Raw genomic sequence first — 21404 nt, 5'->3', positions numbered from 1 at the left:
TGAATTTACATCTGTCATTTTGTTAATTGTGTTTTATTTGTGTCTTTCTTTTGTTTTTTGTTCCTGCGTTCCTTCTTTACTGTCTTCTTTTCAGCCTGAAACTGAAGTTCTCTCAATCTTTGTTTATCTGGGAATGCCTTTATTTCACCTTCATTTTGGAAGATTACTTTCAGGGATGTTGTGCTTTTGGTTGAGAAATTTTGTTTGTTTGTCTGAGCACACTGAAAAATCATCTCACTGACTTACGGTCTTCATTGTTTCTGATGAAAAGTCAATTGGCAGTTAAAGGTATTATTGGTACTGGTTCTCTATGTGTGATGAGTCATTTTCCTTTCTCTGCTATCAAGGTTTTCTCTCTATTTTGGGCTAATTTGGAAAGTTTTCTGCCATTATTTCTTCAAATTTTTAAAAGGTACTTTTGTTCCTCTTTTTTCTCCCAGGTTTTCCTTTACATGCACGCCTATGCAATTACCATATTTTTACACAAATAACGTGACCCTTCTATGTTGGTTTGCCAATTGTGCCCTCCCCCCGCCAGGTATTTTCATAAGCACCACTATACCAATTTTTTTTATATGCTGCTGTAAAAAAAAATTAGCACTGCATGCTTACAAAAATTCCTTGTGAAGGGAGGGTGCAGTTGGCAAACAAACTTAGAAGGCACATATTAGTTGCATAAAAATACAGTAATGTCCCATAGGCATCTAAGTCTCTTTCGTTCATTTTTTTTTTTTTTATTCCTCTGGTTTTATAAATTCTGTTGGTCTATCTTCAAGTTCACTGATTCTTCTGCCATCTCAAATCTTCTGTAGAGCACCTAGTTTTTTTTTATTTCTGTTAGTATACTTTTTAATTCTAGAATTTTTGTTTGCTTTTTTAAAAGAATATCTTTTTGTTGATATTCTGTATTGAGTCACTGTTGTCCCACTTGCCTTTAATTCTTTAAATATAGTTTCCTTTAACTCTTTGAACACATTTACAATAACTGCTTTGAAGTCTTTGTTAAATGCAACATATGGAAATTCCTAGATACAGTTTCTACAGATTGCCTTTTTTTTAAAGTATGGGTTATACCTTCCTGTTTCTTTCCATGTCTCCAATTTTTTTTTATTGACTACTAGACATGTTAGATAATATACTGTAACAATTATAGATTCTGATCCCCCCCCACCAGAGGTTGCTGCTGTCTCATCTTATTAGTAACCCGATAGACTAAAATCTGTGAAGTCTGTCTCCCCAGCAATGTTTGGCTACTGATGTCTCAACTAAATTATTATTTCACTTTTCTTTTTAAGCTTGGTTTCCTAAGAGGTCATCACTGTGTCTCCATAGATCATTGTTCAGCCAAACATTGGTCAGAGGTTTTGTTCAAACAACTCAAGCCAGTAAGGATTTTACTCTCTGCTGATAGATTTGTGTATAGAATGGGGAACACATTCAAAATCCAGGCCTTTTACAAGTCTACTCCAGATTTTATTTTCCAACACCCTTCCTGAATCCCCTCTGCACATATTCTTAGGCATCTCTGGCCAGGACGTATAAAGGCTGGGGCCCACTCTGTTCTCTCCTGTGCAGGCGCACAGCCTTCAGTTAACCCAGGGCATGTTTTGAACTTACCAAGCTCCATGACTGTCTTTCCTTCTAGAACTTTCTGTTAAATCCCAGCTAGTCTGCCAATCAATTGCTTGCTCTAAATTGGACCAAAACCTCAGAGTAGCAGAGCTGTTGACCCTCCTTGTTTACTTGGTACCAAATTGCCACTTTAATGTAGAATGCTCCATATCAAGTGAGCTCTCTCCAGCAGGGGCAGTAAAGGTGCTGGTTTTGAAGACCTGCCTCATCCTGGATAAACTACCACGCCAACAGAGCTAGGTGCAAGGAATGAGGGAAGAGTACTAGCTCCAGACAAGAACATCACAAATCTGTGCTATTCTTACCGTAAGTTCAGTAGTTTTTATTAATAGAGCTTCTCAATTTAATTTGTTTGGTTGATTTCCAGAGCACTGAAATGGTTGATTTGACAATTTTATCTATCTTTAGGGTTGCTTTCTGGAGAGAGTAATCCAACTTTCTCACTCAGTCATGTCAGTCAGTCCTTTTTAAATAGTGCATATCATATGTTGTTGTAGTCTGAAGTTCAACTATACCAAGTCTTGATAATTTTTGAGATTCTATTTACCTGAGATAAAACTGAACGTTCACTCTTTTGTTATTCATATCGTATACATAGATACATACCTATTTTAGACTAGATATTTTTTTTTTTTATATAGACTCAGCTTCCTTTCTCTTTTACCGCTGCTATGAAAAAATGATTTTGTGTATTTCTAAGGTAAATATAAGGAATTGAGGATTTCTCTACATGGTTAACAGGAAGCTACTAAAAATACAACACAGTCATAGGTAATAGACTTTATCTGGAGCCGTGGTGGCACAGTGGTTAAGCATTTGGCTCCTAACCAAAAGTCAAGAGTTCGAATCCACCAGCTCCTCCTTGAGGGAGTTCTACTCTGTTCTATAGGGTTGCTATAAGTCAGAATTGACTCGATGGAAATGGGTTTGGTTTTTGGTTTGGTTGAGTTTAAGTACCATAGTATATGAGAGGTAATGATGATCTACAGTATATGAAAATGATACTAAAAGGTCTGCAAACTATGGCATAAGAAAAACATTTGAAAGAAATGTCAGTGTTTACCTTGGAGAAAAAAAAATGACTTATTGTTAGCCTTTCAAATATTTAAAATACATCTACTCAATACTGATCCAGAGGGCAAGAGTCAAAACTATGGGGTATAATTTTGAGTTCAATATACAAAGAACTTATTTAACAATTTAAGCTAAAACACTGAACTGGTTCTATTGCAAAATACTGCGTTCCCCTCACTGAGAATGATCATAATAGAGACTGGATGACTACCTTTTTAAAGAAGTACTATAGAAGAGATGAACTAGATGACCTTTCAACTCTGTAATTTTATAAAACTTAACAGATAAGGATTAGATGAGTAAAAGATAAAGCTATCAGGAAAAACAATCCAAAAGATCACCATAAAAAATATACTTCAGGTTATTCATAATTAATGACAAAATGGGTTATAAAACTACCCCCAAAAGACATATGTTTCACTGCACTACTGGGTCCCAAAGGGCAACAATATGCTGCTGGATATCATAAATAAAGCTATAAAAACAGAAAACACTATCCTAACACTGTACAAAGCTATGATCTGTAGTTCTGGTTGCTATACCTCAAAAATAAGCAAGCTGAAGTGGAACAAAAGATAATTAAAATGAAAAAGACATAGAGGTTATTTCACAAAATCAGACTTCATCCTGGAAAGGCTGAAGCTGAGTGGGTGAAGGACAAATGTTTATAAAGGACGTGAAGCGCAAAAAAAAAAAAAAGAAGTAAACTCAGACTTCACCAAAACTGAGAAGAGGTAAGATTAAACTTAAATTCTGGAAGAGGTAAAGTTAGGACAAATAAAAGGAGTACTATTATATTCAGCAAAAAGTAAGAATTTTCTAGGACCAAAACAGGTTATAGACTGAAAATAGAAATAACTTACCTCTTTTAGTTGATCAGCGCTCCCCCATGATGCAGAACGTTGATGTGACCTCTTTTCTGCTCCCTCTTCTGCCCAACAGCTAGGTGTCTTTACCAAAAAAAAAAAAAAAGTATAAAACAATAAGGAATTTTGTCTCTACTTACTGATCTCATAGCAACTAAAATGTATCTCAAAATCTTAGCACATACCAGTTTAAGGGCTACAGTAAAACCCTTTGAATGCTAAGATTTTTAGAAGCATGTGAAATGTTTTTAAAAAAGTCATATTCTGAATTCTGTCACATGATCAATCTAAGAAGTCTCCAAGTCACCTTTCTCAAAACGTTTGATATCTTCACATCAACAACTTAGTTACTGAATTCAAAGAGATTTGCATATTGATGTTTGTAAAGAGAATAGCCAAACTAAATAAATAATATTTCCATCAAATACAATGGACAGAAGTATGATTAACAGAACTAACTCAGAAGCAGTAGGATTATAAAGTGACCTACATGTCATTTATCTAGACAGATAGTGGGCTGATTGTACTACTTCTCCTGTACTCGGAACAGATTATTAAGAACAGTATCTTTTTTTGAAAAATATCAGGCATATTTATGTGAAAAATGTAAACCAAATGAAAAAAGTAAATTATAAAAAAGATTAAACAGTAAATATGAGCTAAATAAACTGACCCACAACTAAAATAATGCATCTTTAAAAACAAACAAAAACAATAGCTACATATCAGAAAATAGAATTTTTTTTTTTTTTTTTTTACCTATAACCTCACTTAAAGTTATTCAGCCATCAACAGACACTGTACCCAAATGGAACATAAAATACCATATCTCAAATGATGCCACAAAGTGGTAACACCATTTAGCAATTGTGTTATAAATCAAAATTATTATAATACCACCTTTAATATATAAGAAAACTCTAAGTGAGATGCAAATTAGGGAAAGTAAAAAACACTATTTGAAGACATGCAAAGCATAATGATTACCAAGATAAATACTACATACCAAAAACCAAACCAAACCCATTGCCACAGCGACCCTATAGGACAGAGTAGAACTTCCCCATAGGTTTTCCAAGGAGTACCTGGTGGATTTAAACTGCCAACCGTTTGGTTAGCTGCTGTAGCTCATAAACACTATGCCACCAGGGTTTCCAAACACTACATAAGGATTTAAAAATTGCTTTTTATTACATACAGAAAAAGCTATATTTTATGTTCAGGCTGCACCTGTAAATCTACGTAATATAAGCTCTTATAAAGAAGCCACTATTTCTACTTTATACAGCTCAAAATGCTTGTGGATAACTTTTTAAATTGTTACCACCTCTTAAAAATGATGATACTCTAAGAAGAAGCTATTAAAATCTGAAACCTAGTTGAATAACTACAGAAATAAACTGCTTAAACAGTTCACTATTAAAGTAAAGAAGCTGTTTTTTCATAATTGAGAGCGAAAATTAATATTTTATTCAAATGGCAAGTGCTAGTATAACAGGTATCAAAATAGTACATTAAAAAACAAACAAACAAACAAACCTGTTGCCACTGAGTTGATTTCGACCCATAGCAACCCTATCAGACAGAGTAAAACTGCCCCACAGGGTTTCCAAGGAGTGCCTGGTGGATTTGAACTGCTGACCTTTTGGTTAGCAGATGTAGCTCTTAACCACTATGCCACCACGGTTTCCAAAATTTTACGTAAGTGCTTGCAAATGACTATTAGTAATTAAAATTTCCTAAATTCAGTCTCAGGTAAGACAAACCACCCTGAAAAGAATTTAGGTTCCCTGACTACATCACGAGTCAGAATCATCTTGATGGAATAGGTTTTTTGGGTAACTACATCACATGAGTACCTGGGTGGTGCAAACAGTTAAGCATTCGACTACTAACAAGTTCCCTGGGCGGCACAAATGGTTAGTGCTCAGCTACTAATCGAAAGGTTGGTGGTTTGAATCCACCTAGCGGCACCGTGGAAGAAAGGTTCTGGCGATCGGCATCCAAAAGATTACAGCCATTGAAAACCCTATGAAGCGCAGTTCTATTCTATGACACGTAGGGTCACCGTGAGTCAGGACTGACTCAACAGCAACGGGTTTGGCTTTTTTTTTTTTTTTTAAATATATATCTTCAACAACCAATTTACTCTAAAATTATTCAATTATGACAAACTTATTTTAGCCAAACTTTTACTTTAAGAATTTATACAACTTTATACATATTTTATCATTTTACCAAGTGCAAGCATTACTCTTGCTTAAAAATCATGTCATTAAGGATTACAATCTTTACAACTCAAAAGCATATTCACAGAAAATTAATATTTAGACTGTCCCATAATTAACCATAACATTTTTAACACTAACAGTTTTCATTTTTTACAGCTCTAGCTTTTTCCAACTCATAGGTAACTCAATAGCCAAAAGCACTTTTGTGACTGCCTCAATATCGCAGGGCATGTTGACAGCAAATGGAATTAAATCTGAGGTCTCTTATCTCAAAGAATCTCCTGTCTTTACATCATTCTTAAAACTGAATGTGAAAATGTATTTGATTATTTTAATATATTTAGTTTTTTGACAGTGAAAAACCACTGAAAGGGTTCTCACAATACTACTCTTTGAGTTATATGCATATAAGTTTTTTAAGTATATTCATCATAATCTCAACTTTCCAAAAATATCCCCATAGAGTAATTTCATCTTAATTACATCAATTTAAATAAATACACAAAAATTTCTAGCCTACAAATATATTCTATAGACTGCACTGTCCAATACCATATCTACTAGCCATGAATGGCTACTTAATTAAAATTAAATGAAACTAAATATTCAGTTCGCAGTCCTGACAGCCACATTTCCTATGCTCACCAGTCATATGTAGCTAGCGGCTACTGGCTGCTGTATAAAATGGTACAGACAGGAAACACCTCCATAAAAACAGAAAGTTCTATTAGAGAACAGTGTTCTATATATTCAATCAATAATTTTTAACAGGTTATCTTAGCCAAGGCAAAACCAAAAGATGGCTATTTTGTTTATCAAACCTATTTAAAGTCGATGCCTGTGAAGTCAGAGAGGTGAACTAATCTGAATCCAATTTGTTAAATCTGAGTATTTGAGAAATATTTTACCATACGAATTAGTAAAATAACAACACAAAGTAGCATCAATTCTCTCCTTTCATACCACAATGCAGCACCTTCCAAATGGCCTATTATTCTGTCCACAGATTCTACCAAAGACCACACCTAGGAAACATGGAATTAAAATGATACCATAATATCAATGTAGGCAAAGTTGGTGGGAGGCAAGCAGTTAGAACAAAGCTAGACCAGGCAAATGAACTATAAAGAACACTATTAGTCTAGACTAGAATTTTAAAAACTGTGCTCTTCTCAACATTGCTCCTGGGTGTTAGTAAGAATGTATGACAAAAGGGTTCCATGGTTAGGTAAGTTTGGAAATGTATATTATAATTTCCTCTAGCCAATGCACAATGCACATTAGCTTTTCCAAAACTCAAGACACACAAACACACACCTTTTTTAAAACAACCTGTTTAACTTTCTCTCATTTACAGGACCCCAGAACATTTATCTTAAGGCACACTTGTTAACATCTGAAGGCTACTCCACTGATAGCATGGAATGAAACACCACCCACAATAATCAGTATTGCATGTAACGTAACAGCTTGCTCTTCAGCGTCGACACTACAGGGAATTCTTCCTTTCTAGCTATCTGCACTAGACTACCAGGGAAGACAAAATGAAACTTTTATACACTTGAACAATGCAAAACCAAAGCCCATCTCTAAGACAGCTGACAAAAAAAGGTGGTTGGTTAAAAAAAATTCCTTTTATGTGAAGAGGATGTGCAGAGGCCCTTTTGATCCCTACCTCCTAGAACTGTCCAAAGTCCAGTCCAAAGGAGCAAGGCTTTCTTTCTCACCCTAAGGTCCATCCTCCAAGCTCTGGTGTCCTACCTATATGAGGATCGCTTCTCTGAGCAAAATACAGAGAAAGGTCCGAGTGTACAGGACTACACAGGCTTCAAAATGAATACACATAAGACAAATTATTTTGGCTAGGTCAACTGCAAAGCTTCAAATACTGAGTACTTCTGTTATTTACCTTTATCTTTATTCACAGCTAGCAAGGGTAAATATGCTTTCCTGCTTTAGCAATTTCAAAACAGTTCAAAGTAACTCCTAGCAAGAAAATATTCTTTTTCAATATGCAAGAGCCTAAAGCCACTTCTAAAAAATCCCCAAACTAATCACTTCACAAAATTATCTTAATCTTATTTAAAATGAGGAGTTACTTAAAACTTTAAAATCTCTCTCCTTTTTTTTGTATGGTTTATCCTTGGCCTATAGAGTATAATTTACTACAGAAAGATGATTATTGACTATTAATTATTTAACAGTATTTATAGATTATTCTTAATATTAAAGTATTAATAAACTTGGCAAGAAATGAGATGGAATTAGTTGAAAATCAAAGATACTTAAATTAAGAATTATGCTTACAGATTGATATTAAATTATAAAATGTTTTAAGATAAGTATCTTAGTTACCTAGTGCTGCTATAACAGAAATACCACAAGTGAATAGCTTTAACAAACAGAAATTTATTCTCACACAGCCTAGGAGGCTAGAAGTCAGAATTCAGGGTACCAGCTCCTGGGGAAGGCTTTCTCTCTCTGTCAGCTCTGGGAGAAGGTCCTTGTCATACATCTTCTCCTGCACTAGGAGCTTCCTGCTGCAGGGAGCCTGGGTCCAAAGGATGTACTCTGCTCCCGGGTGCTACTTTTTTGGTGGTGTGAGGTCCCTATCTTTCTGCCTGCTTCTCTCTCCTTTTTCCTCCTGTAAGATAAAAGGTGACGCAGGCCACACCCCAGGGAAACTCCCCTTATATCTCATCAGGGCTTTGAGTTCAGGAAGAGTGTTGCATCCCACCCTAATTCTCTTTCACATAACCTAATCTTGCCTCATTAACCACAGGCAGATATTAGGATTTACAACACATAGGAAAATACATCAGATCACAAAATGGAGGACAACCACACAATACTGGGAATCATGGCCTAGCTAAGTTACACCTATTTTTGTGGGGCATAATTCAATCCATGACAGTAGGTAACAGCAAACCCTTCATTATTTATAAGTCTATACTTTAATATTTGGTTTTCTTTTTATTAATAATTTTAAAATCTTTTTTAATCTAAAGATCATTTTGGAAAATCTACCCTCATGAAGCATTACAAAGGAGCACAGGAAGATTATGATTCTAGTATAATCATTCTTTTGCTTTTCTGGTAAGAACGTAACCGTATAGATACCTGCTCTAGTTGTTAGTAAAGAACACAGAAAGGCAAGAATCATTTGAAAAAAGTCGCAGAGGTTGTTAAGACTTCATTTCTATTTCATGTAAAGTTGGAGGTTTTTAAAAAGCTTTAGGAATTCAGTTATATGCTCAAAATTTTTATCAAGCTTCAAATATACACCAAGTTATGGGCTCATTATGCTAGACCATTCTCAAAGTATGCTTTTCAGATAAGCAGCATCAGCATCACCTGGGACACTTGTGAAAAATGCAAACTCTCAGGTTCACTCTCAGATTTACTAAATCCTACTAGTATTGGTAAGGCCCAGCAATCTGTTTTAGCAAGCTGATCCTGATGCAAGCTTAAGTTTGAAACCACTATTAGACTAAGGAAATAAAAAATGAATAAGATATAGATTTCACACTCAAGGTGTAATGCTGACCATTACCTACCCATTTTTCATATAGTCTAATATCCATTAACAAGTCTGATACAAATTTACATGTAACTACATCTTTTGGAAATTAACATATGCCAGTGTAAACACCGGAGCCACACAGAAAGACATTTTCCCTTCGAGAAATATCACATAATAATCCTTAGCAAGGATCAACGTTGCCTGAGTGTTTAAGTAAAATGTACGAAATTCGTTATTTATTTTAGGCCTCAATGTGTTCAACATACTGCTGAGTGAAAGTCTGTGAAGTAATGGTTTGTGATTTTCCAGATTATTAACCAGAAAACTTGTTCAGAAGAGTTAAGAAGCTATACATCTATTTCCAGATCTCATGGTGGGGGCGGAGGGGGAGGGGGCTGTGTCAGTGGTAAATCTCTGGACTGACAATTTTTGAAAACAGGAAATACCACAGAAATCAACTACTGCATCTGTGCTAGACATGATAAAATGAAACAATTCATCTTACTCTGTAAAAAATGTTAACTTGAGAAAAAGTAATAATATATGCCAACAACCTTAAGAATTTAGTTGCTAGGTTTCAAAAATTTGATTCCAGATGTAAAAAAGATGAGAGTAATTTTACTTTTTAAGAAGCAGTATTCCCAAACGACTTCTATCCTTAAATAATAATACATTCAATAATCATACTGGAGTACAGCGTACCCTGAATTATCCAAGAGATAAATCATTACTTTTACTGTTTCCTGATAGTTTTTTTTTTTTTTCCATCTCTCATACCTGACAGGTGATACATCATTCTAAAAACACCCACTGAACTAATGAAAACTTATAGCACCAAGCTGACAGCATGAATATCACCAATGGAATGCCTAAGCCATGTGGGGTACAGGTAGGACTTTTCATAACAATATAAACCCATTCTGTCACACTTGGACCAATAAATCTGAAATACCAATTTGTTATTTGCAAGAGTACACAGTAGACATGCAATAACTACTTCTGACTGAATATTTTTTTCTTTTTAAAACAACACAAATTTATTATTTACAATTCTATAAATCAGAGGTCCCAATTGACTTAGCTTATTTCCCAGCTTCCATTTTCACAAGGCCCGAATTAAGTTGTCAGCTGATTTGTCTCTTATTGGAAAGTTCTGGGAAAAATTAGTTTCCAAGCTCATTCAAGTCGATGGCCAAATTCAACTTCTTGTGGTTGTGGGTAGGACTGAGGTTCCCATTTTCTTGCTGGCCATCAACCAGGGGCCAGTCTTTGTTCCTAGAGGCTACACACATTTCTTTTCATGCTTTTCATGTCTCCCCTGCCAGATTTGACAGGTCAAGCCCTTCTCATGTTTCTGTATCTCTTCAATTTTCTCTTCTCCCATTTATCTATATTCCTTTCTGTCAAATGTCTCTTCTAACTCTTGGTTTTTGTAAGGGTTCATGTGATTAGACTGGGCCCACCTAGATAATCCAAGTTAATCTCCCTATTTTAAAGTCCAGTAACTGGAATTACATTAGCAAAGTCCATTAGGCACAGTACTACATTAGTGTTTGACTGAATAACCAGGGGATGAGAATATTGGGGAAGCCATCTTTAAAATTCTGCCTTATGTGTCTAAAGCAGATGGCCCAAGGGAGTAGGCTGTCCAATACATTTGAGTATGTTACCTTTGGTTGCTGCTTCTGCAAGACTGACACCTCTGAAATGAGGCACTATGAATAGCCAACAAAATTACACGGCATCATTCATACTCATCCTCCATCTCCTGATCACTGTACAGTCCAAATATCACTGACTGTTCTTTAGGGGCAGGGTTTCCTAAATGCTCTGAACAATAGCATTCATCTTTTTCCCTGGATCCTTCTCTCTAGATACAGATTCAGTGCATCTGGGATAGGGTCCCAAGATGTCCGAATAAATACTGACCTACTAGGAATGCCCACTGAGTTTCGGAGATCTCTCATTCTATTATCGCTATGCCATCTGTATCATTTCTATGCCACTTCCTACCACTCCAGACTTAATGGCCATAATTGCATAATCAATTATTGATGCTAGTAATAATGACTTTTTCTGCCTAACTTGTTGTTGTAATTACATGCCATCGAGTCGCTTCAGAACCATAGCAACCCTATGTACAACAGAACAAAATGCTACCCGATCCTGCTCCTTCCTCATGATCATTGCTATGTTTGAGCCCATTGTTGCAGACACTGTGTCAATCCATCTCATTGAGGGTCTTCCTCTTTTTTGCTGACCCTCCACCTTCCCAAGCATGATGTCCTTCTCCAGGGACTGATCCCTCCTGATTACATGTCCAAAGTACGTGAGACAAAGTCTCACCATCACTTCTAACTTAGTATTATTACATTTAAACCTTCTGACAGTAAAATATATTCTAATACAGAAGGCAACTAACATTTATCAGCATCTAGATACTGTGCTAGGAGCATAGCATGGATTGTTTTATTTAATCCTTACTGTGATAGGTGCTAGGATCCCTGGTGGCACAGTGGTTAAAGCACTGGACTGCTAACCAAAAGGTCGGCGGTTCAAAATCACCAGTGGTTCCACAGGAGAAAGATGTGGCAGTTGGCTTCTGTAGAGATTTACAGCCTTGGAAACCCCATGGGGTCACTGTGAGTTTGAACCGACTTGATGGCAGTGGGTTTTAGCTGGGTGATAGGTAACAGTGTTATCCCCTAAAAGCGATGAGAATTCCAACAGCACAGAAAACTTTTCACTTGGTTTACACCAATGCTTCCCACTAGTATGGTATTTCTTATTCCATTTATTCATTCATACGAAATAGTTATTAATACCTTCGGGACACACTGCTTTCTCATACTATATCCTAAAACACAATCTCATTTTTAAGTTCATAAGGTTTAATGCCTATAACATACAAATGTCTTTCTCAGAAAATGCTCTTTATTACTATCACAAGGTTTTTGAAAAAATAATCAATGGCCTATAAGATATAAAAGGCTGAGAACTAATGTACCAGGCAACAAAGGTCACGGTTCCAGAGTAAGGTGGTTGTTCCAGATAAATACAATCTATTTCACAACAATTTTACCTAGAAATTAGCTTAGGGTAAAGGTATGGAGAAGAGAAGATTGAAAACAGGTTAATTTTGTTACCTATTTAAAAAAATCTTTTTTTACTTTATCAGATGTTTCTGGTACGAGGAGGAAATCTCAGTATCTATGTAGCAGGAGTAAGGGAAAGGCCCTCTACTATATGCCTTTCACATGTGAACCAAATGAACATGTTACCTATTAAAAATTACTAAAGAGAATTTTGAGTGCTGGTAATTTTTAGAGATAAAATTGGTGAATATTATATATTTTAGCCATAGATTTAAATTTTTCATCAATTGAGCCGAGCATATTCCTTTAGCAGCCAAAAATATTACTCATTAAAGTAAGAACATTACTATTTTGGTGTGGACTGCTCAACTCTTTTGTAGCTTAGTTGGTTCCGGCTCATAGTTACCCTATAGGACACCACAGGGTTTCCAAGGAGCAGCTGGTAGATTTGAACTGCCGACCTTTTGGTTAGTAGCTGAGCCCTTAACCACTATGCCACCTAGGCTCCTGCTCAATTCTAGAATTCTACAATTCTATGTCTCCTAATTCAATGATGGCAGAAAGAAAAAGTAAAAGTGACCCTGTACAGGAATAAATCTTTATGCACTTACTCAACAACCTGTTATAAATCAGCTCCATAAAAAATAATTTAGGTCCCTGAAATGCCAAAGAAGGCAATCTAAGAGGCCAAGACAGACAAATCATCAGCCTTGTTTCTGTCTCATGAGGAAGACCCTCAAAATGTTTCAGCAACTGCTGCTTCTCAAACTTGAACACCAAGCTCTTCAACACAGGGCACATGAAAGCCATGTTGTACCAACTGTGACTTTTGGCCAGGAAATGAGTTTCAGATCAAAATAGTAAAATTAATAGTTCTCTTTTATATCTATTACTATTTGAAATTATTGGACCAATAAGTAAGATCGTGATAAATGGAGAAAATAAAGTTGTTGTCAAGGGTTTCATTTTACTTGGATCCAATCAACACCCACAGAAGCAGCAGTCAAGAAACCAAATGACGCACTACATCTGTTGGGCAAATCTGTTGCAAGAGACCTCTTTGAAGTGTTAAAAAAGAAAGATATCACCTTGAAGACTAAGGTGTACCTGACCCAAGCTATGGTGTTTTCAATCACCTCATATGCCTTTGAAAGCTGTACAATTAATAAGGAAGATGGAAGAAGAACTGACGCCTTTGAGTTACGGTGTTGGTGAAGAATATTGAATATACCATGGACTGCCAAAAGAATGAGCAAATATGTCTCAAAAGAAGTACAGCCAGAATGCTCCTTAGGAGCAATGATGGCAAGATTTTGTCTCACATACTTTGGACATGTTATCAGAAGGGACCAGTCCCTGGTGAAGGGTATCATGCTTGGTAAAGTAGAGGAGGAAAAAGAGATGGATGGCCACAGTGGGTGCAACAGTGGGCTCAAGTATAACGACAATTGTGAAGATTGCACAGGACCGGGCAGTGTTTCATTCTGTTGTACGTAGGGTCACTATGAGTTAGAATTGATTCAATGGCACCTAACAACAACATTTGAGATGCATCACCCATTCCTCTGATTAAAGTCCTCCCTAACCAAGCTCTTTTCAGGAAGGGAGGGAAAAAGTTAGAGCATTTTAAATATAATCTCAACAGCAAAAATTTTATGTATTTTAGTTAACTGACATTATCTAAAGTTAGCTAAAGCCAAATGCTAACTACATATTTCAGATGTTTCTTTAAAATAAATAAAAACTAGGTTTCTAGGAAAAGATACTGGCTAGCACAGAGGTAGGATCATAAAACTCCTAGACTCAAACCTAATAAAATTAAGTAAAATAAATTAAAACCTTTTATATACTTTTCACATTTTAACTTTTGAAAATTAATTTAAAATGATTCCAAAGAAAAGCATCATCTAGACAAAGGGAGGCAGAAGAACACAGAGTTACACTTAAGATCTAACCATCCCATCTCTTCTTACCCCTCCAAGCATACAGGCGGCAAATGTGAAAAGTTCTGAAATCCCTCTAACACCAACTTTGGCGAGAAGGTGAATAAGGGAAGTGGAGAGGCAATCAAAGTAAAAGGTCTCTTAAAGTAAAAGCTACTCCCACCTCAACTGCCTATCAGACATTTAAAAAAAATACCAAGGTTCACCATACCAATTTCCCTAATAGAGAGGAATATTGCAGGAGACTCCAAGAAAGATGGCTCAAAACTAATTAATTCCAACAATAAGCAGGATTTACCAGACCAAAAAAAAGGAAAATGACAAAAAGTAAGAAATAAAATTCATGGGAGAGATGAACCTTGAAAAATTATGCTGAGTGAAATAAGTCCGACACAAAAGGATACTTACTGTAAGATTCCACTTATATGAAATATTTAGAGTAGGTAGCTACATAAAGACAAAAGGTTATCAGGGGCTGGCAGAAAGTAGAGAGGGATGAGTTAATGCTGAAGGGGCACTGAGTATCTGTTTGGGATGATGAAAAACTCTGGGAAATGAACAGTGGTGACCGTAACACAACACGGTGAATGTAATATTACTGAATTATACACTTAAAAATGGTTAAAATGGCGACTTTTTGTTAAATATATTTTACTGCAATAAAACAAACAAAAAACAAACGGGAAAAAATAAAACAGGAGAGAGGAGAGATGAAAGGAGGACAAAAAATCCATTTGAAGTCTCCCTTTCTAGCTCTGTGGGAGAAAGATGTGGCAATCTGCTTCTGTAAAGATTACAAGCCTTGGAAACTCTATGCAGCAGTACTATTCTGTCCTATATGGCTGCCATGAATTGCAATCGACTTGACAACAGTGGGTTTGGTCTTTTATTTTTCCCCAGCTGTGAATTAACAGCACCAAAGCCAATATCCAATATTCATCAGTTCTTCCCCCCACTTAGTAAATGTTAATAGTAATTAGCAATTACTGTCACTGTTATTACTATTAACACTAAATGTGGAAGTCATTTTTCATAGCAGCAGTGCAATTTAATCCTTACAACAATTGTATGAGGTAGGCAGTGTTATGATATTCCATTTACAAGTGAGGAAACTGGCACAGAGGTAATTTGTCCAAAATCACAAAGCTAGAAAACGCTGGGAACTGATTCAAAACTAAGCAGTCTTAATCCAGAACCAGAGTCCTTAAACAATGAAGACAGAGTTCACAATATTAATTTATATCATAAAAGGTTAAATCAAGGGAAAAATATTAATCAAGACAGTGAGACACTCTACAATAATAAAGAATACCAACCATGAATAAGATACAACTGACATAAATGTTTAAACATCAGTAATATTATCAAGGTATATAAGGCAATGAATGTTGGAAAAAGACATGAACAGAAATTTTAACTCAAAATGGCTGATTTGTGACAGAACAAGCAGACATAAATGAGGCTACAGAGAAACTGAATATTTAATTAACACGGCTGAACTGATACATACTGAATTCCTTATCTAAAAGTAAAGACTATACCTTATTTTAGGAGAAAGACCTGGCAATCTGCTCCTGTAAAGATTACAGCCTAGGAAACCCTATGGGGCAGTTCTACTCTGTTATATGCGGTCACTACGAGTTGAAAATCGATTGGACATCAACTAACAGGCATACCTTATTTTCAAATACCCATGAAGTATTAACAAAAAATTGATTATAGTCTATCATTAGTTGCAGTCAAGTGGATTCTGACTCACAGTGACTCCACATGTACAGAGCAGAACTGCTCCAAAAGGTTTCTAGGGCTATGACTTTTCAGAAGCAGGTTGCCAGGCCTGTCTTCCGAGGTTCCTCTGGGGATTTGAAACACTGATCTTCTGCTAGTAGTTGAGTACTTGACCATTTGTGCCACCCAGGGATGGATTATATATTAGGCCTCAAATAAAACTTCAATAAAGCCCTCAAAGAAGATTCCTATAGACCACATACTCTAATACAATAAAACTATAAATTAAATTTTTACTAGGAAAAGAAACTTCAACCACTTAGAAATTAAAAACCTAAATAACAAAAAGTTCCCACGTGTTAAAAAGGATATCAAAATTCAAATTTCATAGTATCTTATATGAAAAATGGAACCACTATATACTAGTCAAACCTGAGTTTAGAGGAATGATCTTGGCAAAAACCCTTAAATTACCAAACAACAATAAATATTAGAAACAAATTAAGCATTCATCACCAGAATCTAGAAAAAGAATACACAATATACATGCCAAGAAGGCAGACAGAATGAGAAAGTCAGAAGGCAATAAATTAGAAAAGCGTAAAAAGTTAAATAAATGCTACACCCTTAATTTTTAATACTACATAACCTAACTAAATAACTCATCACAAATAGGCAATATGAAAAACAAGAAAAGGGAAATAATCACAGATACAGAAGAAATTAAAAGAATTTTATAAGAATGCTTTATAAAATTCTGTGCAAATACATTGAAAATCTAGATGAAATCAATTATTTTCTAGGAAAGCAAGTTATTGAAACAGAATCACAACAACAAAAAACAGAACCCCAAAGAGAGCAAGAACCATGGAAGAAACTGAAAGCATTTTCTAAAGAGCCACAATTCAAAAAGACACCAGGATAGCTGCATAGGTAAATTCTTTCAGAACCAAATAATAGATCATTCAGATGATTATTTATATACCAAGCCAGAGAACAGAGGAAGGAAATCTTATAAAGTCTTTTTATGAAGTATAACACTAATCTGATGATTACACTAGAAAATAGAAAATTTCAAATCTCATTTCTGAATACTGAAACAAGTATCATAAAAGATATTAATACTTCATTTGATGCTATATATATTTTTAAACTCCATAAACCAATGGTATTTATTCCAGAAATGTAATGATGATCCAAATATTAAGTAATCTATTAAAGAAATTCATCATGTTATAGGTGATGGGTCAAAACAACATGTTCATTTCAACATATGATGAAGACGCATTCTGCATGTAAAGACACACTCCTGATTAGAACAAGAAAAACCATTAGTACAATAAGCATATATGCTTGAGGTAAGCAAAACATACATGTCTCATAGCCGAAAGTCAATACATAATGTCCAATGAGAAAACTACACACATTCCCATTAAAGTCAAGAACAAGGCGAAGGCACTTGCTACCACAACCATTACCTAACATGGTTAATCAATACAATCCAAGAGAGACATGTAAAGAGGGAGAACATGTAACGAGGAAATAAATAATGGAAAGGAGGTAGATTATTCGTACAATCATATATCTGGAAAACCAAAGAAATTTATGTGAAAAACTGTTAGAAACAAGAGAATTCAAATGAAAAATATACAAATTAAAAGTATGAAGATACTAATCATGACACCAATTAAAAAAGATACTTAGGTATAAGTCTAACAAGAAATGTGTCAATCCTATATGAAGAAAGTTGAAAAATATACCTGAAGGACAAAGACTGTCTGAATAAATAAAAACACATACCCTTTCTTGGATAAGACTCAATATGGTAAAGTTGACAGTTTCACATAAATTAGTATTCAATTACAATCCCAAACACTGCAAGAAGAATTCAACAAAATGACTCTAAAATTAACAAAAGTAAACATGCAAGATTAGCCAGGAACATTCTAAAATAAAGGCAATGTGCAGAACTAGTCATAAAGGAAAAAAAAAAAATTTTTTTTTTTTTTTTTTTTACAAACTATTAATTACTAAGTAACAATAATTAAAAGCTGTCTCTTTTTTGACTCTAAACCTTCTCATTACCTGACTTCTAGTTCTTCAGAGAGTAGCCTGTAACGTCTGTGGCCCACCACCTGACTTGCAGATTTTGGATTTGCCACCCCCACAACCCTGTGAGCTAGCAGAGGTCCCTCCCCAGTCTGCCACCTGACCTCCGGATTTTGGGTTCATCGGCCCCTTCAACCATGTGAGCCAGCAGAAGTCTTCAGCCTGCTGCCTGACCCATGGATTTGGGACTTGCCTGCCCCTACAATTGCATGAGCCATTTACTTGAAGTAAAATTTCTCTAACGTATTTTACACAAATAACTACGTACCTTCCACGTCTGTGTGCCAATCGCATCCTCCCCCTGCAAAGTATTTTCTTAAGTGTTCTATGCTAACTTTTTTTTTTTTTACAGCAACATGTAAAAAAAAAAAAAAAATTGGCATAGACACTTATGAAAATACCTCATGAGGAGAGGGCATGGTTGGCAAACAACATAGAAGGTGTATGTTATTTGCATAAAAATATGGGCGTGTATATATATATACATATATATATACATATATATATACATATATATATATGCTTCACTTATTTTGCTCCTCCACAGAACCCAGAGTAATACATTTGGCACAAAAAGACATCAATAGTATAAAACACAGACCGTCCATAAAGACTCTGGCAACTATTTTCAAAAAGTCAGCCACTGAAATCCCTATGGAACATAGTTCTACTCTGATGTACATGTGGTTACCATGAGTTGAATCAGCCTGATGGCAACTGGACTTGATGGCAACTGGTTTTATATGTATATCACGAAGTGTCCCTGCAAGAACTGAGAAGCAAAGAGATTTTAAAAGACATTATAATAGGATGCTGACTTTGGGAGATGTCTGAAGTAGAAATTCTGTGTTTAGGCAAGTGGCTTTTTTCTTTTCAAAATTATATGTTAAAAGCTTTAAACTGATAATTTTATTAGAATATAAATTTAATCTAAAACATTTTAGATCTTTGTTTTAAAAAGATGACAGTAGTGATTACTTTGTTAGAACTGAAATACACTTGTGGAAAGCCTGTTAATTGGAATCAGTTGTAGTAGGGAAATACCATCAAGTCTTCTAGTTTAAGGGAAATAACAGAACAGGCAATTTGTTGAGGCTGCGGTAGTAGTGGCCTGTTCCAGGGGATGCTTTAGATCGACTATTGACACACAAGTCGCTTCTAATTGCACCAGAAAAAGAGAACAAGGTCTGTAAACATCAAAGAAAGTTACAACAGCCTACAGGAAACTCAGGTATTGTTAGAAACAATAATAAATGATTACGGCTTTGTTTAAAAAAAAAAAACAACACTCAAAATATGATTAAGAAGAAAAGATTAAGAAAATGACAAAATTACGGGACTTCTTAGTACTCGTACCGCTTCCTAGTATCCAGTATTTTTCTTTCATTCTATTATGGTGTTGATTTTATGTATGAAATTCAATCTTTTGAGAGCTTCTAATTGAGAAAACATACTATGCTTTAAATAAAAATCTGTTAAAGGGGCTATATACTGCATATTAGTCAGTATAGATCAAATTATACTATGATATACCAATGAACCCCCAAGTCCCAATGACTTAAAACCACAAAGGTTCATTTCTTGCTCTTACTGCATGTACATAATGGGTAAGGAGGCTTTGCTTGTCACTGTCACTCCGGGATCCAAATGCACAGAGAATTGGTGAACACTTCCAGTTCCCCCTTGCCAAAGGGAAAAAAAGGTAATTCTGCTAAGCATGCACAGCTCTTTAAAGCTTCTTCCCAAAGCAAATCTCATAGCCAAGCTCAACTTAAGTGGGCAGAGAAGTACAGTCCTATCACATGCCAGAAGAGGATATGAATATTTGTAAACAGCCCTAACCACTACTGCACCTTCAAGTCAGAGAAAACACCTTTGATATTTGCTGTATACTAATTTTTATTGTTTGACCACTAAAAATGAGAAAAACCAAACCTGTTGCCATAGAGTTGATTCTGACTCATAGTGACCCTTTAGGACAGCAGAACTGCCCCATAGGGTTTCCAAGGCTGTAATCTTTATGGAAGCAAACTGCCACGTCTTTCTCTCGTGGAGCAGCTGGTGGGTTTGAACCACCAATCTTCTGGTTAGCAGCTGAGTGCTTAACCACTGAACCACCAGGGCTCCTTTTGATTTTACCAAGATTATGTACAGTATTACCTTCCCATTTAACATACCCATGCACAGAACTGAAAAACTGTTACTAGACTATGGGGTGAAACTGAGGGACTTGTATCTAATTACCAAAAAACCAAAAACCTGTTGCTGTCGAGTCAATTCTGACTCATAGCGAACCTATAGGACAGAGTAGAACTGCCCCATAGAGTTTCCAAGGAGCACCTGGTGGATCTGAACTGCCGACCTTTTGGTTAGCAGCCATAGCACTTAACCACTATGCCACCAGGGTTTCCCTATCTAATTACAGAAACCAAAAGTTCAATTTTAAAGGTTGGTAATAAATTTTTGGTTAAAAAAAGTTCATATCTGCCAAGACTAAAGTAATAAACTAACATCAATTTCCACAAAGAGTTTTTAGTTCTTCCTACTAAATAGGTTATTCTAATAAACTGGCAATAATGCATTTCTTTATTTGTCTTAAAAATGTGTAGCTCTTTTAATTATCGAAATAAATGTGCAAATGTGAGAATCAGGTATAATTAAATTTACAGAAAAGGAAACTGAAAACTTGGGTCACACAGCAGTTAATTCAGGAGCCATTATTTCTTCCAACGTTTTATTAAGAAAGTTTTCAAACGTACAGAAAAGTTGTCTGCTCAGTGAATATCCATAAAGCCAACATCTAGAGTTTATATTTAACATTTTTCTATACTTGCTTTATTCCATTATCTATTCACCCATTCATCAATCCATCTTGTTTTTGATTCACTGTAAAGTAAGTTGCAGACAGCACTATACTTTACCCTTGAACACTTCACTAGAGTTCGGTATTTATGTTCTATGTTTTTAAAGTAAAAGTTATATAGTAAAATGCACAAATGTTATGTGTACACTTGGATAAGTTCTGAAAAATGCGTTCACCCATGTAACCCAAGATATACAATATTTATCAAGATATACAACATCTCCATTGTCCTAGAAAATTTCCGTCATGGTGGGCCCTGATTTGAACACAAGATTTGTCTCCAAAGTCCATAGTCTTTTTCACAACACTATATACCTTTTATTTAAAGGTCCAAAGTATA

At 35.4% G+C, this 21404-nt stretch overlaps 1 protein-coding gene across 4 annotated transcripts in view; it reads right to left on the bottom strand.

Moving 5' to 3' along the window:
* Positions 1–21404, bottom strand: part of GLCCI1 (glucocorticoid induced 1) — a 122117-nt gene that overhangs the window by 51583 nt on the left and 49130 nt on the right. For all 4 annotated transcript variants that reach the window (XM_049893298.1, XM_049893301.1, XM_049893299.1 and 1 more), the window contains exon 3: positions 3570–3656. In XM_049893298.1, coding sequence (XP_049749255.1) covers positions 3570–3656 — 87 coding nt within the window. The remainder of the gene's footprint in view (positions 1–3569; positions 3657–21404) is intronic.

This window comes from Elephas maximus, chromosome 8, assembly GCF_024166365.1.
Source record: "Elephas maximus indicus isolate mEleMax1 chromosome 8, mEleMax1 primary haplotype, whole genome shotgun sequence".
NCBI lineage: Eukaryota > Metazoa > Chordata > Mammalia > Proboscidea > Elephantidae > Elephas > Elephas maximus.
Note: the sequence above shows the minus strand (reverse complement) of the source record. Positions and strands in the feature narration are given on the sequence as shown.